This window comes from Eubalaena glacialis, chromosome 3, assembly GCF_028564815.1.
Source record: "Eubalaena glacialis isolate mEubGla1 chromosome 3, mEubGla1.1.hap2.+ XY, whole genome shotgun sequence".
Taxonomy (NCBI): domain Eukaryota; kingdom Metazoa; phylum Chordata; class Mammalia; order Artiodactyla; family Balaenidae; genus Eubalaena; species Eubalaena glacialis.
In genome coordinates this window covers 19,206,461-19,229,888 of record NC_083718.1, presented here as the reverse complement: position 1 = coordinate 19,229,888, position 23,428 = coordinate 19,206,461, and the positions used below count along the sequence as shown (strand labels likewise).

At 37.0% G+C, this 23,428-nt stretch overlaps 1 protein-coding gene across 2 annotated transcripts in view; it reads left to right on the top strand.

The window, feature by feature from the left end:
- Window positions 1–23,428, top strand: part of RAB3GAP2 (RAB3 GTPase activating non-catalytic protein subunit 2) — a 91,690-nt gene that overhangs the window by 5,319 nt on the left and 62,943 nt on the right. The window contains exon 2 of one of the 2 annotated variants that reach the window (XM_061187308.1): window positions 13,267–13,328. The exons of the other annotated variant lie outside the window; for it this stretch is intronic. Coding sequence (XP_061043291.1) covers window positions 13,267–13,328 — 62 coding nt within the window. The remainder of the gene's footprint in view (window positions 1–13,266; window positions 13,329–23,428) is intronic. 2 annotated transcript variants of the gene reach the window in all.

Sequence of the window (23,428 nt, the reverse complement as noted above, 5' to 3'; positions counted from 1 at the left end):
AGAATTACCTTGGAGTCATCAATTAAAGTCACGTTTTTGTCCAATCACTGAGAAAAGTATGCTTTTTAGGATAACCTAAAATCATGGAATCACTTTGGGATCTTATAAATGGTGTAAAGCACCCACTTTTTTATACTGAGTGAAAATGCTTTCTTTTGTTTGTGACCATAGTGGGGAGAGAAAAGTAATCTGAAAGTAGACTATTTATAGGAATTTCAGAAAATTTATAGAGGTATTGGATTTCATTAGCTATTTAAAATTGGAAGAGGATCTTAGAGATAAATTTTTGTCGATGACAAAACTGACACATGAACAGTCTAATTCCTTTATTCAGCTAATATTTATTGAGCACCTACTGTGTACAAAGTAGTCTTAAAGGTAAATAAAATAGGTCCCTCTCCTCAAGGAGCGTTCAGCCAGTAAATGAGTGTTAGAGGTGTTATGCTATAATTTGACACGTGATAGTTGGAGAATGAAGGAGTGTTAGTTCATGCTGTTTAGGGGACTCAGGAAAGTCTTCACAGAGGAACTGTTATTTTCACCATGTCTTAATAGTTTAATAGAGGTTCATCAGGTGGAGAGAAAATGGTCAGGCAAGGGATGTGAAACAGCATGGAGTTCAGAAAGATGCAGATAGTAAATTCTGGTGGAAGAGTGGGATATGGTGGGATAAAGCTGGAGAGATTGGCAGAGGAGTTTAGATTTTATGCAGTAGCAAGGAAGTAAGACTACCTTGGGGATTACAGGGAAATTTGCTAAAGTTTACTTGGGAACAGATAGTTTTAAGTAGGTCAGCTTCCAGATGCACCTATATAAGTGCCTACTTTCCCACCCTACCTTCTCCTGTTTACTAAACAAAGGCTCACCTCTCACACATTTTAAATATTATTATAGTAAGTTGCTCCCAAGGCATTTAAGAAAACCTCCCCTTTAAGGCACCATAAACTGCCCCATCCATCTTAACAAGAGACTTCCAAATAATTTTTGCTATTTATGTTTAATAATTATTTGTCAACATTTGTGATTATGTTGTTTTTCTCAGTTATCTGCTTCTAATAATAATTGCAATAAGTCAAGTAAGAAAACTTTTAATACTTAGAGCCTTTGATCCCAAGAAAACTGCTTTTTCTCAGTTCTTATCTGTTTTTGCAGAGAAATTTTTGGACTGATGATACATATCTGTGTTACATTAGAATAGCATTCTGTGGAGGAAGTGAATGGACATAAGAATTCAAGGAGAAAAAAGGACTTATAAAATTACTGTTAGAGAAGATAATCATATTTTTTAAATGGGTGTTTGTGGGTAGTATTTCCCAGTAGTATTTAGAATCCACTGAATAAATTTAAAAGGATGATATAAATCTATATTGAAACATCCATGTTTAATATATCAGAAATTACATTTTTTGTGCAAGGGATACATATTATTGAAAAACTCTTTTGGGGTGTATATAATCAAAAAGTTTGAGGACATTCTATAGGGCTGTCCTTCCCAATCTTTTTTTTTTTTTTTTTTTCATCATAGCATGCATAAAAAATGAGACCTAGGCCCTGAATAGTGAAAACAATTTTGAAGAAGGAGGAAAAAGTTGGAGTACTTCTACTTCCTAATTTCAAAACTTATTGCAAAGCTACAGTAATCAAAAATGTGTGGTACTGGCATAAAGACAGACAAATAGGATAATGGAATAGAGAGCTCAGAAATAAGCCCTTGTGTATATGATCAGATGATTTTTGACAAGGTGTCAAGACCACTCAATGGGGAAAGGACAGTCTCTTCAACAAATGGTGTTGGGAAAACTGCATATCCAAATACAAAAGAATGAATTTGGACCATTATCTTATACCACATTCAAAAATTAACAAAAAATGGATTAAAGACCTAAATATAAGACCTAAAACTATAAAACTGTTAGAAGAAAACATAGGGGGAAAACTTCATGACATTGGACTTGGCAGTGAGTTTTTGGATATAACACCAAAAGCACAGGCAACAAAAGCAAAAATAGACAAATGGGACTATATCAAACTTTAAGACTTTTGTGAATCAAAGGCTGCAATCAGCGAAGTGAAAAGTCAGCCTACAGAATGGGAGAAAATATTTGCAAATCATATATCTGATAAAGGATTAGTATCCACAATATATCAATACAAAGAACTCCTACAGCCCAACAACAGTAAATAACTCAAGTAAAAACTGAGCAAAAGACTGGAATAGACATTTTTCCAAAGATGTTATACAAATGGCCAGTAAGCATATGAAAAGATACTCAATATCACTAATCATGAGAATCACCAGCTTGGCTGCTATTAAACAAAAACAAAACAAAACACACAAACAAAAACAACAGAAAATAACAAGTGTTGGCAAGGATATGGAGAAATTGGAACTCTGTACACTGTTGGTAGGATTGTAAAATGGTACAGCTGCTATGGAAAACATTATGGAGTTTCCTCCAAAAATAAAAAAATAGAATTACTATATGAGCAATCCCATTTATGGGTATATATCCAAAAGAATTGAAAATAATGTCTAGAAGATATATTTGCACACCCATGATCATAGAGGGACATTCATAAAAGACAAAGAGTAGAAGCAACCCAAATGCCCATCGATGGATGAATGGAATGTGGTATACACATACAATGGAAAATTATTCAGCCATTAAAAAGAAGGAAATCATATCACATGCTACAACACGAATGACCTTGAGGACGTTATGCTATGTGAAATATTCGCCAGTCAAAAAAGATAAATGCATGGTTCCATTTATATGAGTTATCTAAAGTAGTTAAATTCATGGAAACAGGAAGTAGAAGGGTGGTTACTAGGAACTAGGGAGAGGGAGAAAAGGGGTCTTGTTTAATGGATTTTACAGTCTCAGATTTGCAAGATGGAAAAGTTCTAGAGATCTGTTTTATAACAGTGTGAATATACTTAACATTACCGAACTGTACACTTAAAAATGGTTACGATGATAATTTTTATGTTATGTGTTTTTAACATAATAAAAATATATAAATTAGTATGGTTGTAAAGAAATGGGTCATAAAATGTAAAACAAAGCTGTTCATGGTGGGAGGTGACCTGCTAGAGGTTCCAGTAGTCCCGGGCCCTACTTGGCTGTCCTGAGAGCTGAGAGGATCAATATCTTGGCTCACCTGTAACCCATTTGCAGTTTACTGGGAATCTCTGCTATAGGCAGAGGGTAACCATTGGTGGTTTTAAGCAGAAGTATAACATTTCAAAATTTGAGTTGCAGAGAAATGGATTTGGGCGCTCTGAAAAAGGTTGGGTAGTTCAAAGCTAGAGGTAGAACATCTCCTTTTGGGAGATGTTCATACAAGTCCAGATCAGGGCCTTCAGAAGTAAAGACAGGACTAAGTCAGTAGCAGGGGTGATGGAGTTTGAAACTCGCTAACTATAGCAGTGGCAACCTATGCAAAGAATTTGAGCTGAGAAACAGGATAACCAGGTTAATATTTTAAACACATTCCTTTGTCAGCAAAGAGGAGAATGAATGGGAATGGTGGGTGAAAGTGGAAATGGAATGACTGGTTGGGTGGCCTTTGCAGTATCTCCCAAAAGGGGAGATAATCTTTTCCTTAGCTTGGTAGTTTTCCGATGTTATTTAATGGTCTACACAATGACAATCCTGGAACTATAAGACAGCAAGTATTTTTGAGTGACTACTATGCTAATATCATTTGGGACTTTTGAGACCCTAAATGAACTTTCCTCATGAGAGGGAATCCTTGAAACTCTACGGTGTCTGCCATGCCATATTCCTCCTTTGAAAAGAAGACCAGAAACAGTCCCTTGAACACAGATCACTTTTCTTTGTATCATGTGAGCATAAGCCTCACATATAAATTCCTCAGAAGAGAGAATCTCAGGTCAGGAGAGAGATAATTACCCATGATCACATTGCCTCTTTATTTTTTTTAAGTATATAAAATCAGACGTATAAGCTACCTTCTGGCTACTCACATCCCACCTTCCAAATGTTAAAACTTTAGTATTATGCTGTCCAGTATAGTAGCCACTAGCCATATGTGGCTATTTAAATTTAAGTGTAAATTAATAGAAATTAAATAAAAATTCAGTTCCTCAGTCATACTAGTTACATTTCAGTGGCCACATACACCTACCTAGTGGCTACCTAATTGGACAGCACAGATAAAGAACAGCTCCATCATTACAGGAGGTTCTATTATAAAGTGCTACCTTAGTGAGAATCTTCCAGACTTTCCGCTGAGACAATAACACACACATACTGCTTGGGTATTTTATTTATCTATTTTAAATTTTATATCATGGACTCATTCTTGTAAAATGTATATTCTGGAGCTTTTTTGGTTTACTTAATTTAATGTCAACATCTTTTCAAGCTGTATATATAACTCTATAGCATTTTTTCCTAATGTCTGTACAGTATTCCAATGAAGACTCTACCAGGTTTTAGTTAACCATTCCCCTATCAATGAACATTTAGATTATTTCCAATATTTTTGCTATAAGAAAATGCTCCAGTGAGCATCCTTATATATGCTTTTACCCATGATGCTAATATTTCTGTATGTAAATTTCTGGGATTGGAATTGCTGAATAATAGGAATTCACATTTTAATTGTTGATCATAGTTGCCAAGTTACTCTCAAAATTGGTCAGGTTCATTCCTATCCATGGTAAACAGAAGTGCCCATTTACACACTTACTTGTCATCTTTCTGTGTTATCAGTTTTTTTGACTTTTGCTCTTCTGATAAATGAAATGTGGTTCTTGTGTGATACTAAGATAATTATCAGACTTCATCTGTATTTTTTTTTAAAGCAGCAAGTAATAGCAAAATTAAGCCTGTATTGCAAGAATTTAGCTTAAATATAAGGCAAGTTTTCTCACAGGGACAATAATTGAATATTAGACTGTTCTAATGGAAGGAAGGAAGGAAGGAAGATACTGAATTGCTTTTAGAATATGCAGAAATTAGCTTTGGTGAGCTGTGTTTACGTACCTTCATCCTCATTTACATTCCCTCACATTATTTTATGCTGCTTTGGATATAATAAATCAATAACACATAATTATGAAGTGGTAGGAAAGAATTATATAAGTTCTATCTAATATACATAATATATTATTGCCCTTAGTGACTTCCTTTGAAAAATAAAATGAGTAGAAATAAGAATAGGGCATATTAAATTTCTTCAAGTCTACAGATTTGTTTTGTTTTGTTGTTGCTTTTGTCAAGATAGGTCTAAAAGATTTCTTAGGTTTTTGAGCAAAGGAAGCATGTTTAGTTTTTAAACTTTAGAGCAGGAGGATACACTCTATTTCTGCTTAAAAGTATTTTCAGTTCTGTCCTTTTGTGAATTGATTATCAGAACATTCTTCTTCTTCTGTGATACAGGAGGCCACTTATTTGACAACAGGAGTCATTAGAATTCCAGAACTGGAAGAGACCTTATAGACCTAGCCCGATATAATCATGGTGTTTTGAAAGAAACTCCTACTTATTGAAAATGGGATGGCCTCGTCATTTTAGATTGCTGCATATTTTTATGTGCTGAAAGGAATATGCTAATTTGAAATTTATATTCCCATTTCCATTTCCTTAGAAATAGAAAAAGATTAATAATTCTGAGGCATAGGAAATTAAGCAGCTTCTCTGTTCTTTAGTCTTTTTTTTGACTTTGTATTGCTATGTGATGCTTTCTGTGCCTTGGCCAAGAAGAGCCAACTAAAATTTGTTGCACCCCTTGAATTATTTACAAGTCATAGGTTCTAGAGGTTCGTGCTCTTTATAGAAACAAGTACATTATCTCTGTTTTTTTCTTGTCTTAGAAGAATGGAAATGAATTTGCTTCAGCGCTAATAAGATCTTTTCTTAGACCATGGAGATTCAGTTTTCCTTTTCCTAACGTTTAAGGATTTCAGTTTCTCATTTACTTTTTGATCTTGACATACTCATATTGGAAAAAGTAAATACTGTCAAATTAATTGCCCACTTCTAGAATTCAGTTTCCTTTCTAGCTTCAGGTTCTTGTTAAATGAAAAACCAGTACTCAGTTTATGAGGACAGACTGTTCAGAAGCAAATCAGAATAATGTATATTTTAAATTAAATAGACCTATGGAAAGCAGAAGTTGAATTTCTCATTTAAGCTTTTGTTGGCAGAATAATTCATTCGTTGGAAATGTCCCTAAAAAAGACATCTGTAATTTTTTGATGATTGAATTACAGTGTTTTCTCTATAGTTTGAAGGTTTCAATGACTATAATTTGTCAAGTGAGAAACTGAAGAGTTTTTTAATACTAGTATAATCTGCTCTCCTCAGGGAAAAAATTCTCTCCAGAGGGAGTTGTAGTTTCATTTTACTAATATATTTTAAAGTCATTGGTTTTATTCACTCAGGCAAAACATTTAACTTGATAAGGGTAAGAACAAGAGTTTATGTTTATGTTACCAATTATTCTAGACAGTTCAAAATAGTCCTCTTCAGTGATAGGTATAAAAAAAAGTTAAGGATTGAAAAGTCAAGTTACTAATCAATGAAGAGGTAGTTACTTTTTGTTACTGTTACTTGTAACTTCATCTTGCTTGTTTTTATTTCTCTCTATATCATGTAAGTTGGTTGGAGATCAGCTTAGGAATTTTATTTATATAGAGAGCAAGTATGATTCAAGGTGTGGTATGAAATAAGAGTGAAAGGTAATTTCAGCAGATGAGGTCGACTAACAAAATAATCTAAACTGGCAAACTTCTTGAAAGACTTAAATTGAATCCTCAGTGCAATCCTTGATTATCTGTGAATTTTAAGGAAAAATGGTTAAGAATGTGAAAAGAATAGAGTTCAAAGGAAACTCACCCCTCAAGAATGGTTTGCTCCCCGCTTCCCCCCCAAAAAAGTTACAGATTCAAAACTAAGCAGAAATGTCTCTTGGACTTAGAAATGCCATTTTTTTCAGTAAGTTGAACAGGAAATGAGGTGGGAAAGCCCAGTTAAAACATGAACCTTTGAAATATTTTGCTTATAGCTGATGCTGTCCTGATGTAATGTAGTCGTAAAATGACTGCTTTAGGAGCAAACATCTGGCACATGGTCATAGCACTAAAGTAACAAGACTAGGGAAGCATTCTCATGATCTATTTTTAGATGTCTCCAATAGGCAATATTTGCTATTTTTAGCTGTTTTTAGTATAACCTGTTTTATTCACTATTGGCAAAAAGAATATTTGCATAATAGAATACAGACAGAATTCAAGAATGACATGCGTGTTCTTTTCTCTCTCTTTTTTTTTTTTTGCCTTTAAAATGGTATGGTAATTTATCTGGGGACTCAGTGTTCTTTGTAATTATTTTTTTCTAGCCTACCAAAAAATTAGGTTGAAAGTCATACTTGATTGAATGAATGTGTTGGTTTTCCTTTATTGATGCAGGATCTTTTTTAAGTAATGACACAGTGTTGTTTTGAAATGTTGAAATATACATTGTATATGTGTGTGTGTTTATGAAATATAAAGATCCATTAATCCATATCAGGCCAACTATTTTGAACTGTATTTCTAGAGGATCTTTTTTTACATAGTCAAATTCTGCCACTTAGACTTGAATTCGAACAAAAATACTCTATTTTTCCTATTCTTAATCAAAACTAAAGCTAAGAATTGTTTTTTAATTTTTTTCTTACTAACTAAAATTGAATGGAATAGAGAATTATCAAAATATATATATTTATAATTTTACATAGAAAGCTTATTTGAAAGATGGTTTTGATCTGGGATATAAAGTCTGAGTATATACAATTTGTAAAAAATAAAGTGTTTTTGTATTTCTCTGGAAATGTAAAAGGTTTAGAATCAACATCTGATTTGGTTACTGTATTTAAATATATTAATTTAAATCTTGATGCTTTGATCCCTATAAAGGGATATATGGGGAAGCATTTGGGTGAGAAGGTCATTTTATTTATATTCTAAATGGATATAAATATTTACTACGTACTTATAGTGTCCTTGAAGATACTTCTATATGTGTGTGTGTAAGAGTTTGCGTGCACACACAATATACACGTTCCCTGTCCTCCAAGGCTTAATGGTTAATTGTATCGACAAGATGTACGTTTATGATAAACAAGTTAACAATGCAATAAATGACCCAACGCAGTTTATAATTAAGCTCTGAAAGAAAAATATAATCAAATGCTATGGTTTCACAAGATCATTGGTGGGTTCAAGAAAACGTCATGAAGAATTAATCCGAGTCCTGAAGGAGAAGTTGGCTTTGGAGAGGTGGAGACAAATGGGAATGCATTTTAGTTGACAAATATGGGATAGGCAAAGGCAGAGAGTAAGAATGAGGCATGGGGATGCTGTATTTGGAGAGTAATCGTTTTAACAGCCATTAAGGGTGTATATGTGCCAAGCACTGTTCTTGTAACTGTATCAGTAGATACAGTTATTAACTCCATTTTGCTAAAGAGGAAGCTGAGAGGGAAGAGATTAAATCGCCCAAGGACATATGACTCTTCAGGGGTAAAGCTGGGTATCAAACCAGGCAACCTGATATCAGAGACCTAATAGTTGTTCTAGACTTGTGCTGTCTCAGACTGTAGCCAAGAGCCACATGTGCAGTGGAGCACTCGAAACACGTCTGGTCCAAATTGAGATGTGCTCTAAGTGTAAAATACGTGTCAGATCTTGAAGTCTTAGGGCCAAAAAAAACAATGTAAAATATCTCATGAATAACTTAATATTGATTACATACTGAAATAATATTTTGGCTATATCATATTAGATAAAATGTATTATTAAAATTAATTTCACCTGTTTCTACTTTTAAACTATGGCTACTAGTCAGTTTAAAATGGTATGTGTGGCTTGCATTATATTTTTATTGGATACTGCTGCTAAAGACTGCCCACCAGTGAGTGAAGAGTCTAACTGAAGTGAAAGAATAGAAACAAGGGTGAGGGCAGGCAAAGGAAAAAAGGAGATTTCGGATCAGATTATTAGATTGGCATTGAAATTTATCCTTGAAGCTAGTGTTCCTCAGAGCGTGATCCGTGGACGATCTGCCTCACGTTTTCAGGATGGGGGTCAACCCTGAAACTTCAGTCATCCCTAATTCATTATTTTAGTCTCTTCCTTGCAGAGATTTTAAGGCTACCTAGAGAGGGGAATCTGCAGAAGAGACTGTAACTCTAGTTTTACAAAGGCAATGAACATGGATGCCATTTTCTTAATATTCTGATCAGTGTTGCTGAATTGGACTTCAGCAAAATAAAGGATACAGGCAGTTGATGACAGTGTCATTTAAAGAATTGCTTTCTGGAGATTGGATGGTTGCTACTTATTTATTTAATATGTGGAGGGGAAAAAAACGCTTAAAATTACCCCATAACTTATAGCCTAGCCTTTGACTGAAGTGATTGCCACTTGGCTCATTAGGTGAACTGGGTAAATGCCAATGCCTATGTGATTTGGTGATTTGTGGGGTCTTTGGAATGTTTACATTGGACCCTGACCACCCTAAAGAAGTTGTATGTCCTGGTGTCCATACGCTATAGTACGTTTTGTTAAACTGACCTCTTAAGTCATACCAGAGCTTGGCACTTTCAAATTACCCTGGCCGATAGGAGATTTTGATCTATTTATTCTAAGTGACAATCATAATTGGATAACAAAAAGTAAATTAGTTTTATTTCTTCATGAGTACATAGAAATTTATAGATCTTAAGGTTTTATAGTAAATGTTCCGTATTGACATTAAACAGTGCATAGTTCTCAAATGATAGACACATTGCTGTGATCATCCACAACCTTGATCTATGATCAGTTAAAATACACTGATGATGATGTGGATTGAAGAATACCATCCCTCATAGAACTGAATAAAATTCAGGACTGCCTGAATAAAATTCTGTACATGAACAGCAACTTTATCAGACATTCAGCAGCTATTTTTTCAGTATAAACTTTTTTTTTTTTTTTAAAGAATGTGCTTGATCTGCTTGCATATTTTGAGGGCATAAGAAATAACCTTGGTAAAGTGCTGAGATTCTGACACTTTTTTAACAGTCGACAATAATAGCTGTCAAATAGCAGCCTGCAAAACAGTATCAAATGATTTTCAGCATAAGTCAGGAGGCTGCAAAATTTATAGCACTGGCACTGAGTAGAAATAGCCACAAGAGTAGTACCAAATGTGCAGATATTTCCGTTCTTGTTTTTTTTAATGTTTCCCATTTTTAAGTTGACTAGAATTTGGAATGCATTTTCTTACAGGATTATAAATAGAATTCTAGACCAGCCTTCAGAAACATCTTTAACCTATCTGAGTCAGTTCTGTTTCACCTTCCTTTAACCTCTGTTTGTACTATGACCTCTTTGGGAAATGTATTCCTGTGATAGTGGGAGATGCCTGATTAAATTTTCTTTCTGTCTTGTTAATAGAAATTCCCCAGTCAGAGGCATTGAGAAATGGGTAAACTGTCATGAACACAAGTATTTTGTAAAAAGAAGGTATTTCTCAAGGTCTTTCTCTTCCTGGATTGTTTTGAATTGCGCGGTAAGGAGATAACTGGGTCTCTGCAGGGGCAGGAAATCCAAATTCCTGCTGTCTTCTCTTGATCCTATGAGTCATTTGTGAATTGAGTCAGGTACTTTTTATACCAATATGGAAGGGAAATAACACATTTTTCATAGTTTTCTTTTGTACAGCATTCAACAAGGTTATGTGCACAAACTAAGCTCTTTGAAGGCTTATTTGCTTTTGTATCTTCAGCACTTAATTAGCACAGGGCCCAACACAGAAGAGATGCTGTGCTGTGTTGAATGAATGAATGAATGAATAAATAAATGAGTAGCTGACCTTTATGAAGTACTTTAAATTCTGCATGGTCTCCCAAAGATTTGTGGTCATTTGATAAATATTTTTATAGCAATTTTAACATTGAATTGTGGACCTTAGAGTGATAAGCTTTACTAGGTCTTTGCTTCTCTTACGAGAGACAGAGCATTTTCTAGACGTGTATAAATGGGGTGGCCTAGTTGCCATCAGCCCACAATAAGACAGTTGTTTTTGGTGCAGTGGAAAAATTAGCGGAATAAAGAGATTGCCTAACGGAATTAGATTGCCGAAGAGCAAACTGTAACTTTCCAAGTTACAAAAAAAATTTACAGGTCTGAATATCAAGGGAATACTTCCCTTTTAAAATAATGAATATCTTGCTTTTGACCTTATTTGCAAGCCCCACTGTTTCCTAATCTCATCCTTTATAAGCCGTAGGAGTAAGTATAGCAGAATACTTGCTAGCATGGGCTTTGGAATACAGGCAGACCTGAGTTCAAACCCCATTCCGACACTTAATCCTCTGTCATCTTGGTAGAGTTAAGTAAATGAGGTAATCTGTATTTCTCATTGTAAAAAGGGGGTGATAAAGGATCCTTGTCATGCTTATGTGAATTAGTGTCTATAAAGCATTTAAGCGTATAGAAATGCTGAATAATGTTAGTTGTTATGTGATAACCCCTATCTGAAAATGGCATTTTTTTGCCTCTGCCTTTGAAAAGTTCCTAGCCACTTTTTAAAGACTTAGTTGAAGATGACTCCTCACTATATTTTTTCATCTCTCTCACTACCTCATCTGAGTTCCCATAGTAGTCGATTACAGCACTCACCATGGCTGTTACATGTTTGTTTCTCTCCTACACTAGATCACAAATTCTTTAAAGAAAAGGAGTTCGTATGTTTGTATTTTTCTGTGTTTCTCCTACAGGGTTTGGCACATGGTATTTAACAGAACATTTGTTAAATTGTTTAATTGACGTGTATACGGAAACCTTCTGTAAGTTGTAAAGTGTTAATCAAATGATTAGTACTATTCTAGGACTTAATACATGCTAGCAGTGTGCTTGGCACATTAGAGAGTAGTTATTTGGTGTTTAAGTGCCAAAGATGGGAATATTACCACAAAGCTAGTTGAGCAATGATTCCAAGTACCAGACTGTAACATTTTTTATCATCTAATATGTAATTGACTTCAGCAACTTTTGAAACCTCGTAGAGAAGTGGAAGTTCTATTTGCTTCCTTCCTGCTGTCAGCATCCTAGATAACAGGTTCAGTCCCATCTTTTAAGTTGATTCTTCCCCCAGAATTTTGAAGCTGATTGGTTTAAATACAGTATTTTATTTATATTTTGTAGTATTTTGATAGCTAAATACTGATGACTAGCATGGAGAACTTATCATGTGTCAGGCGCTGAGGACTTCAGTGTGCTGTCTGGTTTAAACGCTCGCAGCAACCCCACTAGGTACTGTCGTTTTCCGTGATGTTATGGTAAGAGAACTAAAACTTATAGACACAGGGTAACTTGCTCCAGGTCACAGAGCTGGTAAGTGCTGGATCCAGGTTGTGAACCTAGGTAAATCTTGATTCTGGGGCCTAAACTTATAATTAGGCAACTGCCTGCTCTTTTCACATTTTGGGGGAACTTTTTTTTTTTTAATTTAATTTGCGGTAATACGTATAAAGTATACTGTTTGTTTCAGAGTAGTTCCTTTAAAAATTATAGTTTTATTCCTTCTTTTCTGATATGATGTGAGATAAATTCAAATATAATTATATAAAAATGAGTAACACGAGCATTGTAAGGGATCATACTATCCAAACCAATTTTGGGATTTTTAATTCCCTGTTGCGATGTTGGTTGAACATCTTATTTTACTCCAAGAGGGTGTTCTCACATATAAGAAATCACAGAGCATCAGGAAAAGGTGGTGAATAGTAGACCTATCTGGTTTCAAAATTCAGTTTTCTTTATCTTTGATACGTTGTCTTATTAAAACACTTTTAAAGATATCTGTGTGGAATTTTAGGTGTGTTTTTGGTCACTGTGCATATTTAACTTGTCTGAGGTCTTAAGTAACAAATATTTGTCATTTTAAGATTCTTTTAAAGTCACATTTGCAGTTTGATTTAAATGTAAATAAACTTGATGTCCAGTATCTTAAGGTCCAAATAACCTGCACACTTTTACATAGATCTGGAAATTCAGGTCAAATGTTTCCCGGTTATTATTACATAGAGCAAAATCCTGATCTAGTATAGTTTACCATTGTTTTCTTCCTTAATATGAACATTATATTTATATAATATTTATTATATTATCAGGGGTTGATTCTATTATGTTTAGAGGAAATGTTTTTAAAATACTTTAAGCTCTATATTTCATGTAAGCACTTTTCATCTTTTTCAAAATAGGTAAATCAAACTGGGAAGATGATGGTTGGGGAGCATGGGAAGAAACAGAGCCCCAAGAACCTGTAAGTCTTTGTAAACAGGTGCATGCTTTTTGATAACGGCATTTTCCTTTTGTAATGATGGTGACATATTTCAGTGTTAGGTTAACATTTTAAAATCTTTGTCAAGAACATTTTTGTGCTTACTTAATAGTACTTAAGTAGATGCCTGTTCTTAAGGATTTGATGACTTTATAGCTAAGTGGGCTAAATGGAGAATAGTTGTTTTAGGATTTTCCCCTTCATTAGTTATTCTTTTAGACTCTTGCACTTATTTATTCAACATAGATTTGTTAAGTGCCCACCATATTCTAGTTGCTGGGAGTATAGCAATGAGGAAGGTAGACGAAGTCCCTGTATATGGTAGTGTATTTTCACCTATAAGTAATAGAAAGTCTAACCTAAACTGGCTTAAGTAACAAGGACATTCATTAGCTCGCATCAAAGGAAGTCAGAGATAGTATGTACACCCAGTTAGGTTGATCAGGCAATTCAACTATGTCATCAAGGACTCAGGTTCTTTCCTTCTGTCTACTCTGCATATACCATGTTGACTTTATCCTAAAGCGTGTTCCTCTCACAGGTTTGGTGGGGCAACATGTGTCTTTATTCCTGACCAGAGGGAGAAAAAGGCTGGGGCTTTTCATGACTCTTTTCCTTGCCTTTTATCTCCTTGGCTCAGATTGGGCCAAAAACTCATTTTTGAACTAGCCACTAGCAAGATATATGAGATTTTCATCAGTCAATCACATCATTTCCTGGAGCTGGAGGATAAAAGGGTCAGCTTCTCCTGAGGCCCACGGCTGCACAGGGAAGGAGTTGACACCTGAACAAAGTCAGGGTTTTTTATTAAGAAAGAAGAATGAACCTATATACTGGATGGGCCTTAGCATTCCTGTGCCCAGGAGCTTACACTCTAGTGGGGAGAGATTTAAAAAAAAAATTTCTTTTAAGATAGATAAAAAGTATCAAATGGTGGTAATAGTTACACAGAGAATTCAAATGGTGATGTGATAGCAAGTGATCATGTGACTACTGTAGATTGAGTGGTCTGGGAAGGCTTTTTGGAGGATATGACATTTAGGCTGAGGTTAGAAAGATGACAGGCAGTCAACGAGGTGCAGGTCTGGTGAAGAGCATCTCAGGCCAGGGCAACAGCTCATGGAAACGCCCTATGGCAGGATGGGCTTGGAGTTTAAAGGAATGCAGAGAAGGCCAGTGTGGCTTGGCAGGATGGAGATGGCTACAAGATGGGGTTAGAGAAGCAAGAAGGCCTGATGGAAGGCTTTGCAAATTTGGAGTTTATTCTAAATGCAATAGGAAACCACACTGATCTGATTTCTCATTGTTAAAGTTCATCTTGGCTGCTATTTGGAATAGATTGAGGCAGGGAGCAAAAGTGGAAGCAGGGGAGACCAATTACGAGGCTGTTAGAGTAGTTTAGTTGAGAAATGATGGTGGCTTGCATTAAGGTGGTATTAGTGAAAATGAGAAATTGGTAGATTCAGGATAAGTTTGAGAGATAATGGTAAGACTTTCCTATGAACTGGTTGTGAGGGATGAGGGGGAAAAGAAGAAGCTAGAACTGACTTCTTTGATCTGGGGTATGGTGTGGAGTAGATTAAACATAATAAGACGTTGATACTCCCTAAAGCTGAGTAATAGGTACCATTCTTTTTGTCAATCTTTGAAATTAATAAAAAGTCTTTTAACACACCTCCCAGATACTTGGCTTGAGCTACTGGATGGACGGCGTGTCGTTTATTGAGTTGGGGAAGACAGATCTGGAGGAGAAATGAAAGAGTGTCATGTCATGAGCGGCAGAGCGTACTAAGTTCCTGTAGAGTTACAACAAAGCTCCAAGGGGAGATGAAGGACAGGAGACCATTTCAGAAGACCTCAAGGAGGATTGGGATGTATTGAATAGGGTGTAATGCAGCTCAGGGACCTTGGTTGTCCCATCACCTGAGCAAACAAACACCTTGTCTCTTTCTGCTCTAGTCCCGTGTCAATATGGAGACTCGCTTATACTCTGTGTCTGCTTTTTCTAAGACTGACTGGCTTCTGCTTACTCATGATTTAGACTTTCACAGCTTCTACTTCTGTCTTTTGTTTGTGGTTGTCTTAGATTCTTTCTTGTTTTTGTATCACCCTCAGAGCTCATGTGAGGATTTTACTGAATCTGTTCACCACCTTCCAGTGTAGGATATTTGGGAGCAGGGGACTTAGATTTATACCAGGTCACTGCACGGGACATCGGCCAACCTGGTAGTGCCGCCCTCTGGTCAGGCATCCATCAGCAGTCAGTGAGCTGTGGCAGGAATGGGGAGGTGCCGAGGGTGTTGGGTGGGAGGGATAAGTATTGAAAGGGTTGGAGCCTCTGCGGGATTCCATGTGAGTAAACCTCTCAGGAGGGCATGTGCTTTGAGAATTTCTCAGAAAGGGATAGTGTAAGTGGCAGCAACCTCGCAGTTACTTTTAGTATTTGTTTTCTGGTATCATATGGCTAAGTGACTATTGTGAGTAACAGAATGAACTCCCAAGTAAGTTGGAGGTTTTCTGGAATAAACCTCACAGACGTTACACATGCCTTCGTCATCTCAGAGGAGCTTCCGCTGGGACAGTTGTTATTAAATATATAAAATAGTGCTGGTGCCGAGTTATGGTACTTATTTACAAGCCCAGAGGCCCTCATCTTAAACAGTCCATTGGTACATAGTTGGTTCTATCTGGAGTGGATTTTTACTTGTGAATGATGCAGTTGGGGATTTGTGTGTGAGGCTAGTTTTCCTTACAAATATCTGCTACATCTCCCCTGAAAATATTAAGGGGGTGGGTTTACTGATAGCATGCCACAGAGCTGCTTTTTGGCTCAGCTAACAGTGTGCCTTCCCTAAGCTCACGGTCCCTCATGGCGTATAACCCAACACAGGAGAAAATGATTGCTGCTGCAAGCTGGGGTCGGAGAATTAGGCAGGCCTGGTGTAGAGCTTTGTGAATTTGAAGTTTAGTCTACATGTGATCAGAAACTGCACTTTCTGATTTCTGGTTTTTAAAGCTCACCTTGGCTGCTTTGTGGAATAGGTTGCCTCTCATACTCGTAAAGGTCATGGATTGGTTTATTTTACAGTATTTCATTTTGATGTTCCACTGTTTCAGCTGATTCTGGGTGACGTGGACAATGATAGCCTAGTTAGAATGTGTAAGTGTTATCAGGCCTCCTTTAAATCTGACCTGTAAAGTATGTTGTCTTCTCTTTATTGGCAAGGAGATCCTAAATCTAGGGATGACATATCTTAACTGTTTCAGTTAAAAGCTGAAGTATGCTTCTACTCATTCTGAAAACACATGAAATTACTTACATGTGGAATATTTTTTCATTCGGATAAAATTTGAATATTTACAAGTGGCCCTCAGGGATGATGGAGGCTTGTTGTTCTCTTTGTCTTGATAGATTTGCTCACACTGTGGATTTGGCAAATGCGGCGAGTGAAACAGTATTGTTAGGCCTCGTTGACAACAATTTTGGGTGTAGCAATCATTCCTAACTGTTTGAACCCTTTACCCTGTCACAGTCTTTTGTACATGGTGAGGGTATTTGGCAGACAACAGAAGTGGGCCAGGACATTGAGGTTCAGAAGTTATTCAGATGTTAAAGTCATCCTGCAGTGCTTAAGAGAGCTTCTTTGAATTTGGGTCTTGTCCTCAAAACAAGACAACGTCTTTGCCAAGGGAGCCTATTTGGTGGGTGAGAACATAAATGGCACTGTGGCCAGGGAAAAGGATATGACCTCTGCCTTACACTGCAGCATCATCCAGAACTTTCCATGTATAGGATCATTATGAAGTTTTGCTGAGAAACATGTTTTATACCAGGACTATTAGAAATTTTACTAAGCTGAGGCAAAAGATTTCTGTTATTTCTACTACCGGCTATGGTGATGAACAAGTCCAAAGGCACAGCCAGCTCCAGAGGCATGGCAAGAATCAGAGTTAACTTTTGGCAAATGTGTGAAACGCAGAAGTACATGCTCTAGTCAAGGTTAATAGGTGTAGCCACCTAGTCGGCATGGAGAGGGAACTTCGACTCTCTCTTGTAACGGACAGACAGCAAACTCAAAACCTGCCTTCCCTCAGAGCCCACCTGGCAGGCCTTGTCCACGTTAAAGACGAGAGAGACCAGGACTGGGAAAAGTGGACTGTCTTAAAGTCACTTTACGGTTGTGTCAGGGTGCTGTAACTGTCAAAACAATGATAGGCTTCTCCATCAATTGCCATTGGGTGGTGGTTACTGTGACCAGCAGAAGAAAGTAGGCTTTCACTCTTCATTAGTCTGGCATTAGAGACATGTTGTGTTCTGGTCTGTTTAGGTGGGCTGCAGTGGTGTGTCGGTGAACCACAGAGAAGGGTATCTAAGAGGAGAGTGCAGTAGCCGCTGCCACCGAATGCCGACCTGAAGGCCAACTCGCTGCTGCTTAGTCCAGCGAACAACTGTAAAATCTTCAGGGTGCTTTTTATCTCCAGAAGTCTGTCAGCTCTTTGAGAGTAGTTTCTTATTTTTATGGCAGAAGAGAGTATAGGGCTTTTGTAATCATAGAGATTTAGTACTAGGGGTCTGGATAAGGCTTTTCTAAGGAAGGAGAAAGCCTCTTTAATTTCGATTCTGGGGCTTCAGCTATAATGAGGGCTTAGGGAAGAAAGCATATTCTAGCATCTGTTATCAGCAGTAGCCAGCCACATCCAAGAAAGCAAGCTGTGACACTGTCTGTGACAAGAAAGTGTCTGTGACACTGGTAGGCTTTGGAACTTTAAGGATGGCTTCTCTTATAGAAAAGGACAAATGTCCTTCTCCTATAGATATTTCATACCTGTGTTAGTCTGCTTGGCTGCCATAACAGAATACCACACACTGGGTGGCTTAAACAACAGAAATTTATTTTCTCACCGTCCTGGAAGCTGGAAGCCCAAGATCAAGGTGCCATCAGGGTTGGTTTCTGGTGAGACTCCTCTTCCTGGCTTGCAGATGGCTGCATTCTTGCTGTGTCCTCACCTGGCCTTTCCCCTGTGCATGAAGACAGAGAGCCGGTTCTGGTGTCCCTTCCTCTTCTTAGAAGGATACCAGTCTATCAGGGGGCTGTGCCCTTATGACCTCTTTTAACCCTAATTAACCTCCTTAAAGGCCCCATCTTCAGATACAGTCACATTGGGGGGTTAGGGTTTCAGCATGTGAATTTTGGGTGCAGGATACAATTCAGTCCATAACAATGCCCAAAACAATGGATCCATGTCAGGCGTAACTTTTATGTGTACAAGTGCAATGAATAAGGTTAAGGAATTCCTCCTTGCCCGTGAGTAAATACACGAAAGGATTGAAAGGCAAACAGAATAGGCTTTCAAGACGGAAGAAAAGGCAAAACAAAGATCTTCCTCTGTACTATATTTTAAGCTGACATCATGACAAATGGGACCTGGCTGGGGGAAATGGGAAAAGAAGGTAGTTGTACTACAACATCTACCTATTAATGATCCTATAACAAATAGTAAGTAGTATTTTTTACAGTGTTGTAAGGGCTTTTCGTTGGGGTTATAATTTTTTTGCTTTGGGAAAGAAGTGGTATTTTGCTCAGCCTCATGCTATAATGGGAATCTAGGCAGTTTGGGAAGAAGCTTGATAGGGTTTAATTTAATTTTAACTGGCAAGGCAGATTTAATGAGCTTTTCTTCATTGGTGTATTAAGACCAAAGGGTTGGAAGTATAGAATCAAGGATTTGCTTGACAGCGGTTTCTGGAACAGGAAGCACAGAAGGTCCTGGGTTAAGGTCCTCAGTTAAGGTAGGCAGCATGGAAATTTTCCACTTAAGAGACACCTTAGGAATGTGTTCCATCTGTTTTACAGAAGGTGATATAATGCAGTTTACGGAGGCACTAATGATTTAGCAGATTAACAGGGAATGAAAAAAGCATGCTGGTCAGATAGAGGCCCCAGAGAAATGTTTGTTTACAGGCTGAGAAATAGGAGACAGCATGACCTGATTAGAGACTCTTAGAGCATTAATAATCTGGGGGTAATGCTGGAAAATATTTTGCCTTATTTTAGTGTCCTTAGACTGTGGTGCCATCTACCATGCAAGAGACATAAGCAGTGGATTGGCCAGAGGCAGAAGGAGAGCACCCACATTATGCTAAGGATACGCCCGAGGCCCTCCTCCTGTGAGGGGATGGTGGCCACAGAGGGTCTCTTTCCTCAGGTGGGCTCTCATCAGGACTTTGGACCTTGGACTATTAGAAACACTCATTTTGCCAGTGACTTTCCTCTCCACATTAACACAAGCTGGGTTTAGCCTAGTGCTTCTCAACTGGGGGTGATTTTGCCCCTTAGGGGGCATTTGGCAATGTCTGGAGACATTTTTTTTTGTCACAACTTGGGGGAAGGTACATCTAAGTGGGTAGAGGCCAGGGAGGGATGCTGTGAAGCGTCTTACAATGCACAGGACAACCCTTCAAACAAAGGATTGTCCACCCAAAATGTTAGTCGTGCTGGAGTTCAGAAATCTTGGTCTCGCCCGTGGCTTTCAGTATAACTCTCCCAGCTTTTCTTCCTGCCTTTACCCCTTTTTGTTCTCTAAAATTTCTTGGCCTCTTTTGGGGGCCTCAGAACTTTTGATCTTGTAGATCAGCTCTACCTCAATTAAAAAAAAAAATAAAGTTATTTAATAAATGAAAAAAAAAATAGAAGAGGGGGGATAAAAACCCCTTTGATCTTAATCTTTATGGCCATGAGTTTGGTTTTAGTAGATACCGGTGGAGTGATTTGCTAGTGTGAAAAGTGCAGTTAAAGGATTGTTTGCCAGCCAACAAAGGTGAGTGTAAGCTGGTTCCCCAGTCTTTGGCCACAGACCAACCAGTATCCGGGCTCAGTCTTGGTGGCACTATTTATGCCTAAATATTTAAGAGTGACCTATTTTTAGTCTCACTATGTAGTCAGCCACCACTTTTCCTTGCTCTTGTTGATAGTTGTTAATTTTAGTTCAAGTCTGGACTCCTCAGGTGTTCCTGCAGGGTAGCTCTGTGAATTGGTTTTGGCTTGGTGATGGGCCTCTGGTCTTCTGCCAGCGAGGGAGGGACAGTGGCTGACTGTGTGGGGTGGGGGAAGGGATCTGGGGACCTACTTTCAACCAAGCCTCCTGACTTTAGCCGCATCTTTGCCCTTACTCCCAGGGGGAGCTGGCACCAATTCCTAAGCCTACTGGCAATCTTGCAGTGCAGCTGGGTTTGCTTCTCAGCTTTCCTCGCCACCACTTTAGTGGGAGTTAGTTTTCCAGGGACTGTAAAATCAGTTACCACCTGTCCATCTGCTTTCTAGCTCTCAAATTTTAGTGGCTTTTCTCCTCTCCTTCTTTTTGTCTGTACTTGAAACAGACTCTTTTACTGTTGTTTTTAGTGGGGTTGAGAGTGCTGGGGAAAGTGAGAGTAAAATTGATCTGTTTAATTCTCTCTTTACCTGAAAGTCCATGTAGACTTCATTTTTCCATGTTGTTCTACCTCTTGCCTTTTCCATTTAATGTAATATGGAGGTTTTTCTGTGTCTGCATATATAAATCATCTAGTTCTTGTAAAGGAATACTAACTATTTCATTGTATAGATATACTATGATTTATTTAGCCACACCCCTGTTGAGGGACATTTTGTTTTTGTTTGTTCTTTCGCTTTTCTGTTTTCTATCACAGGCAATGCTGTAATCATCTTTATATCTACTATGCATCTTTGGTTACACATGTGTGTAGTGTCATGAATGAAAGTCAGACTGCCTGAATTTCTATCCTAACTCTGCCACTCAGTGACTGTTAAACCTTGGGCAAGTTACCTAACTTCTCTCAGTCCAGTTATGTCATTCCTAAAGTGGGACTAATAGGATTATTAGTTATAGGATTAAAATCATAGGATTATTAAGAGGATGAAATGAGACGTGCTTAGAATAGTACCTGGAACATACATAGTATGTGCTCAATAAATGTTAGCCATTCTTATTTTTCCTTTAGAATAAATAACTGAAAGTGGAATTGCTAAGGTTAAAAAGTCTACATATTTCAAATTTTAATAAAAATTGTTGAAGGGTGCTTCCAAAAGCCTGCCCCAGTGTGTATTCCAAACACAGTATGTGAGAGTGCCTCCTTCTACTCTCTGTGTCACAGAAATGAAAACATCTCCGAGGTAATTGCTTTTTACCATTGTGCTCTATTTATTTTGTAAAAAATGAAATATTTCTCTGTACCCATATTTTTATCAATATTGGGAAACTCAAAACTATGAGAGATGGATGTGTTTTCTTACAGAGGCCTGCTTTTCTCAGGTACTTTTTGAAATTGTTTGCCCCTAGTAGATTATCAAACTTTAATCTTTGCAAAATCAGAATGGTGTGAAATGCCATTTCAGTGTTTTAATTTGTACTTTTAAATTTATGAGTGAGGTTTGTCATCTTTTCAAGCTTTTCACTCAAATATTTTTTAGGTATATATACTGTTATCGTGTGTGTGTGTGCACGCGCGCGTGTGTGTATGTGTGTGTGTGTGTGTGTGTGGACACTAATAGCAATTTAAGGTCCATGGCATTTAATTGAACTATTAGCTCTATTTTGATTTATATTGGGTGCTAATTGATTCTTGTTCATTAGTCTTATTTGTCCAACTAGACAGTAAAGTTTTTGAGCAGGAGTTGTTTGGTACTTTCTTATATCCCATGGTGCCTAGGGAGCACATAGATTTAGTATTTAATATTAAACAGTTGTTTCAAAAATAAAGAAGTATGCTTTTTAGTTTTGGTGTTTTATTGTAATTATTTGTGAAATGAATTTTTTTGTGAGTAATGAATTTGTTTTGTAAAAATGACACATTTACTACCGAAAATTCAGGTATTATAGAAAAATAAAAAGAGTAAGATGATCAACTTTCTGACACCTAAGGATAATCATCATTATTAACTTTAAGAGGTTATAAATGTAGGCATATTTGGTTGAGTGGTTGGATGAATGGGCCACACAGAAAATTCTCTAAAAATGGGGTCACATTATATATACAATTAAAAAATAAATAATAGAATTAATCCTGCTTGAATTGACAGTTGAAATAAAACTGGAAGAGTTACTGAATTATCATTAACTTCCTCTAAGGTTAAGAAGAAAAATAATTTTAAAAATTGAGATTTAAGTCGGAGGTTTTTGTGACTAATTGTGTTTGTAATTTTTTTTTTCTTTGGGTTATCTGTAATCAAATTTGTAACCAGATTTAGAGCTCTTGCCTTGCCTCATTTTAATTTTGACAAGACCTTAAGATCTTTCATTTGAGAATTTTAGTCCCTGATCTGGAAAATGGCCGGGACCAGTACTTTTCATGCCATGTTAGAGAAAGCTCTAGGGCTCTGCAAAGGTGCTAGGTAGCTTCCTCATTTCTGCTTTTATCTATATCATATATTAAGATATTGTATAAAATTTTGTTTGGGAATAAAAAGTCTTGCTACCTAAAAAAATGTTTGAGAAGCATTGGGTATTATATATGCTAATAGACTAGAAAAAAGGAAAACTTACATGGCGTTATTTACTTTTTTGTGTTTCAAAATTGCTGAAGCATTTATGTCTCTCTGTTTAGAAAGTGTAGCTGACTAGTTTATTTCTTTGATTTAGGTAGGTAAACTACTGAGAATTACAGTGAATATGCTGACAGACCCTTATTTATACTGGATTTGGCTGGCACCACTGTTACGTGTACATGCCTGTGAAAGTTAGCACGATGACAGTGACAGTAAAAATTGCAAATGACGGACTTATTAACTAAAATTGAAAGCTTTGAAAAATTACTGTGGGCTACTTCAGTGGTTCTCTAGTCATCACAGTAGCTGATACACCAGAGAACATGTGCCACTATGTTTACAGAGTGATAATTTACCAGCCCCTGTGGTGGCCAGCTATAATTGAAAGACTGATTAAATTACTGAAGTTTTACCATCTGCTGCGTTGTGAAAGACTAATCGTGTGACAAATTTGTGGGCTTAAAATCAAAAGAAATAAATTTTTAAAATATATATTTGTTACAGCCCTAGTGTTTAGAAAAGACTCCTTTTCATAACCCA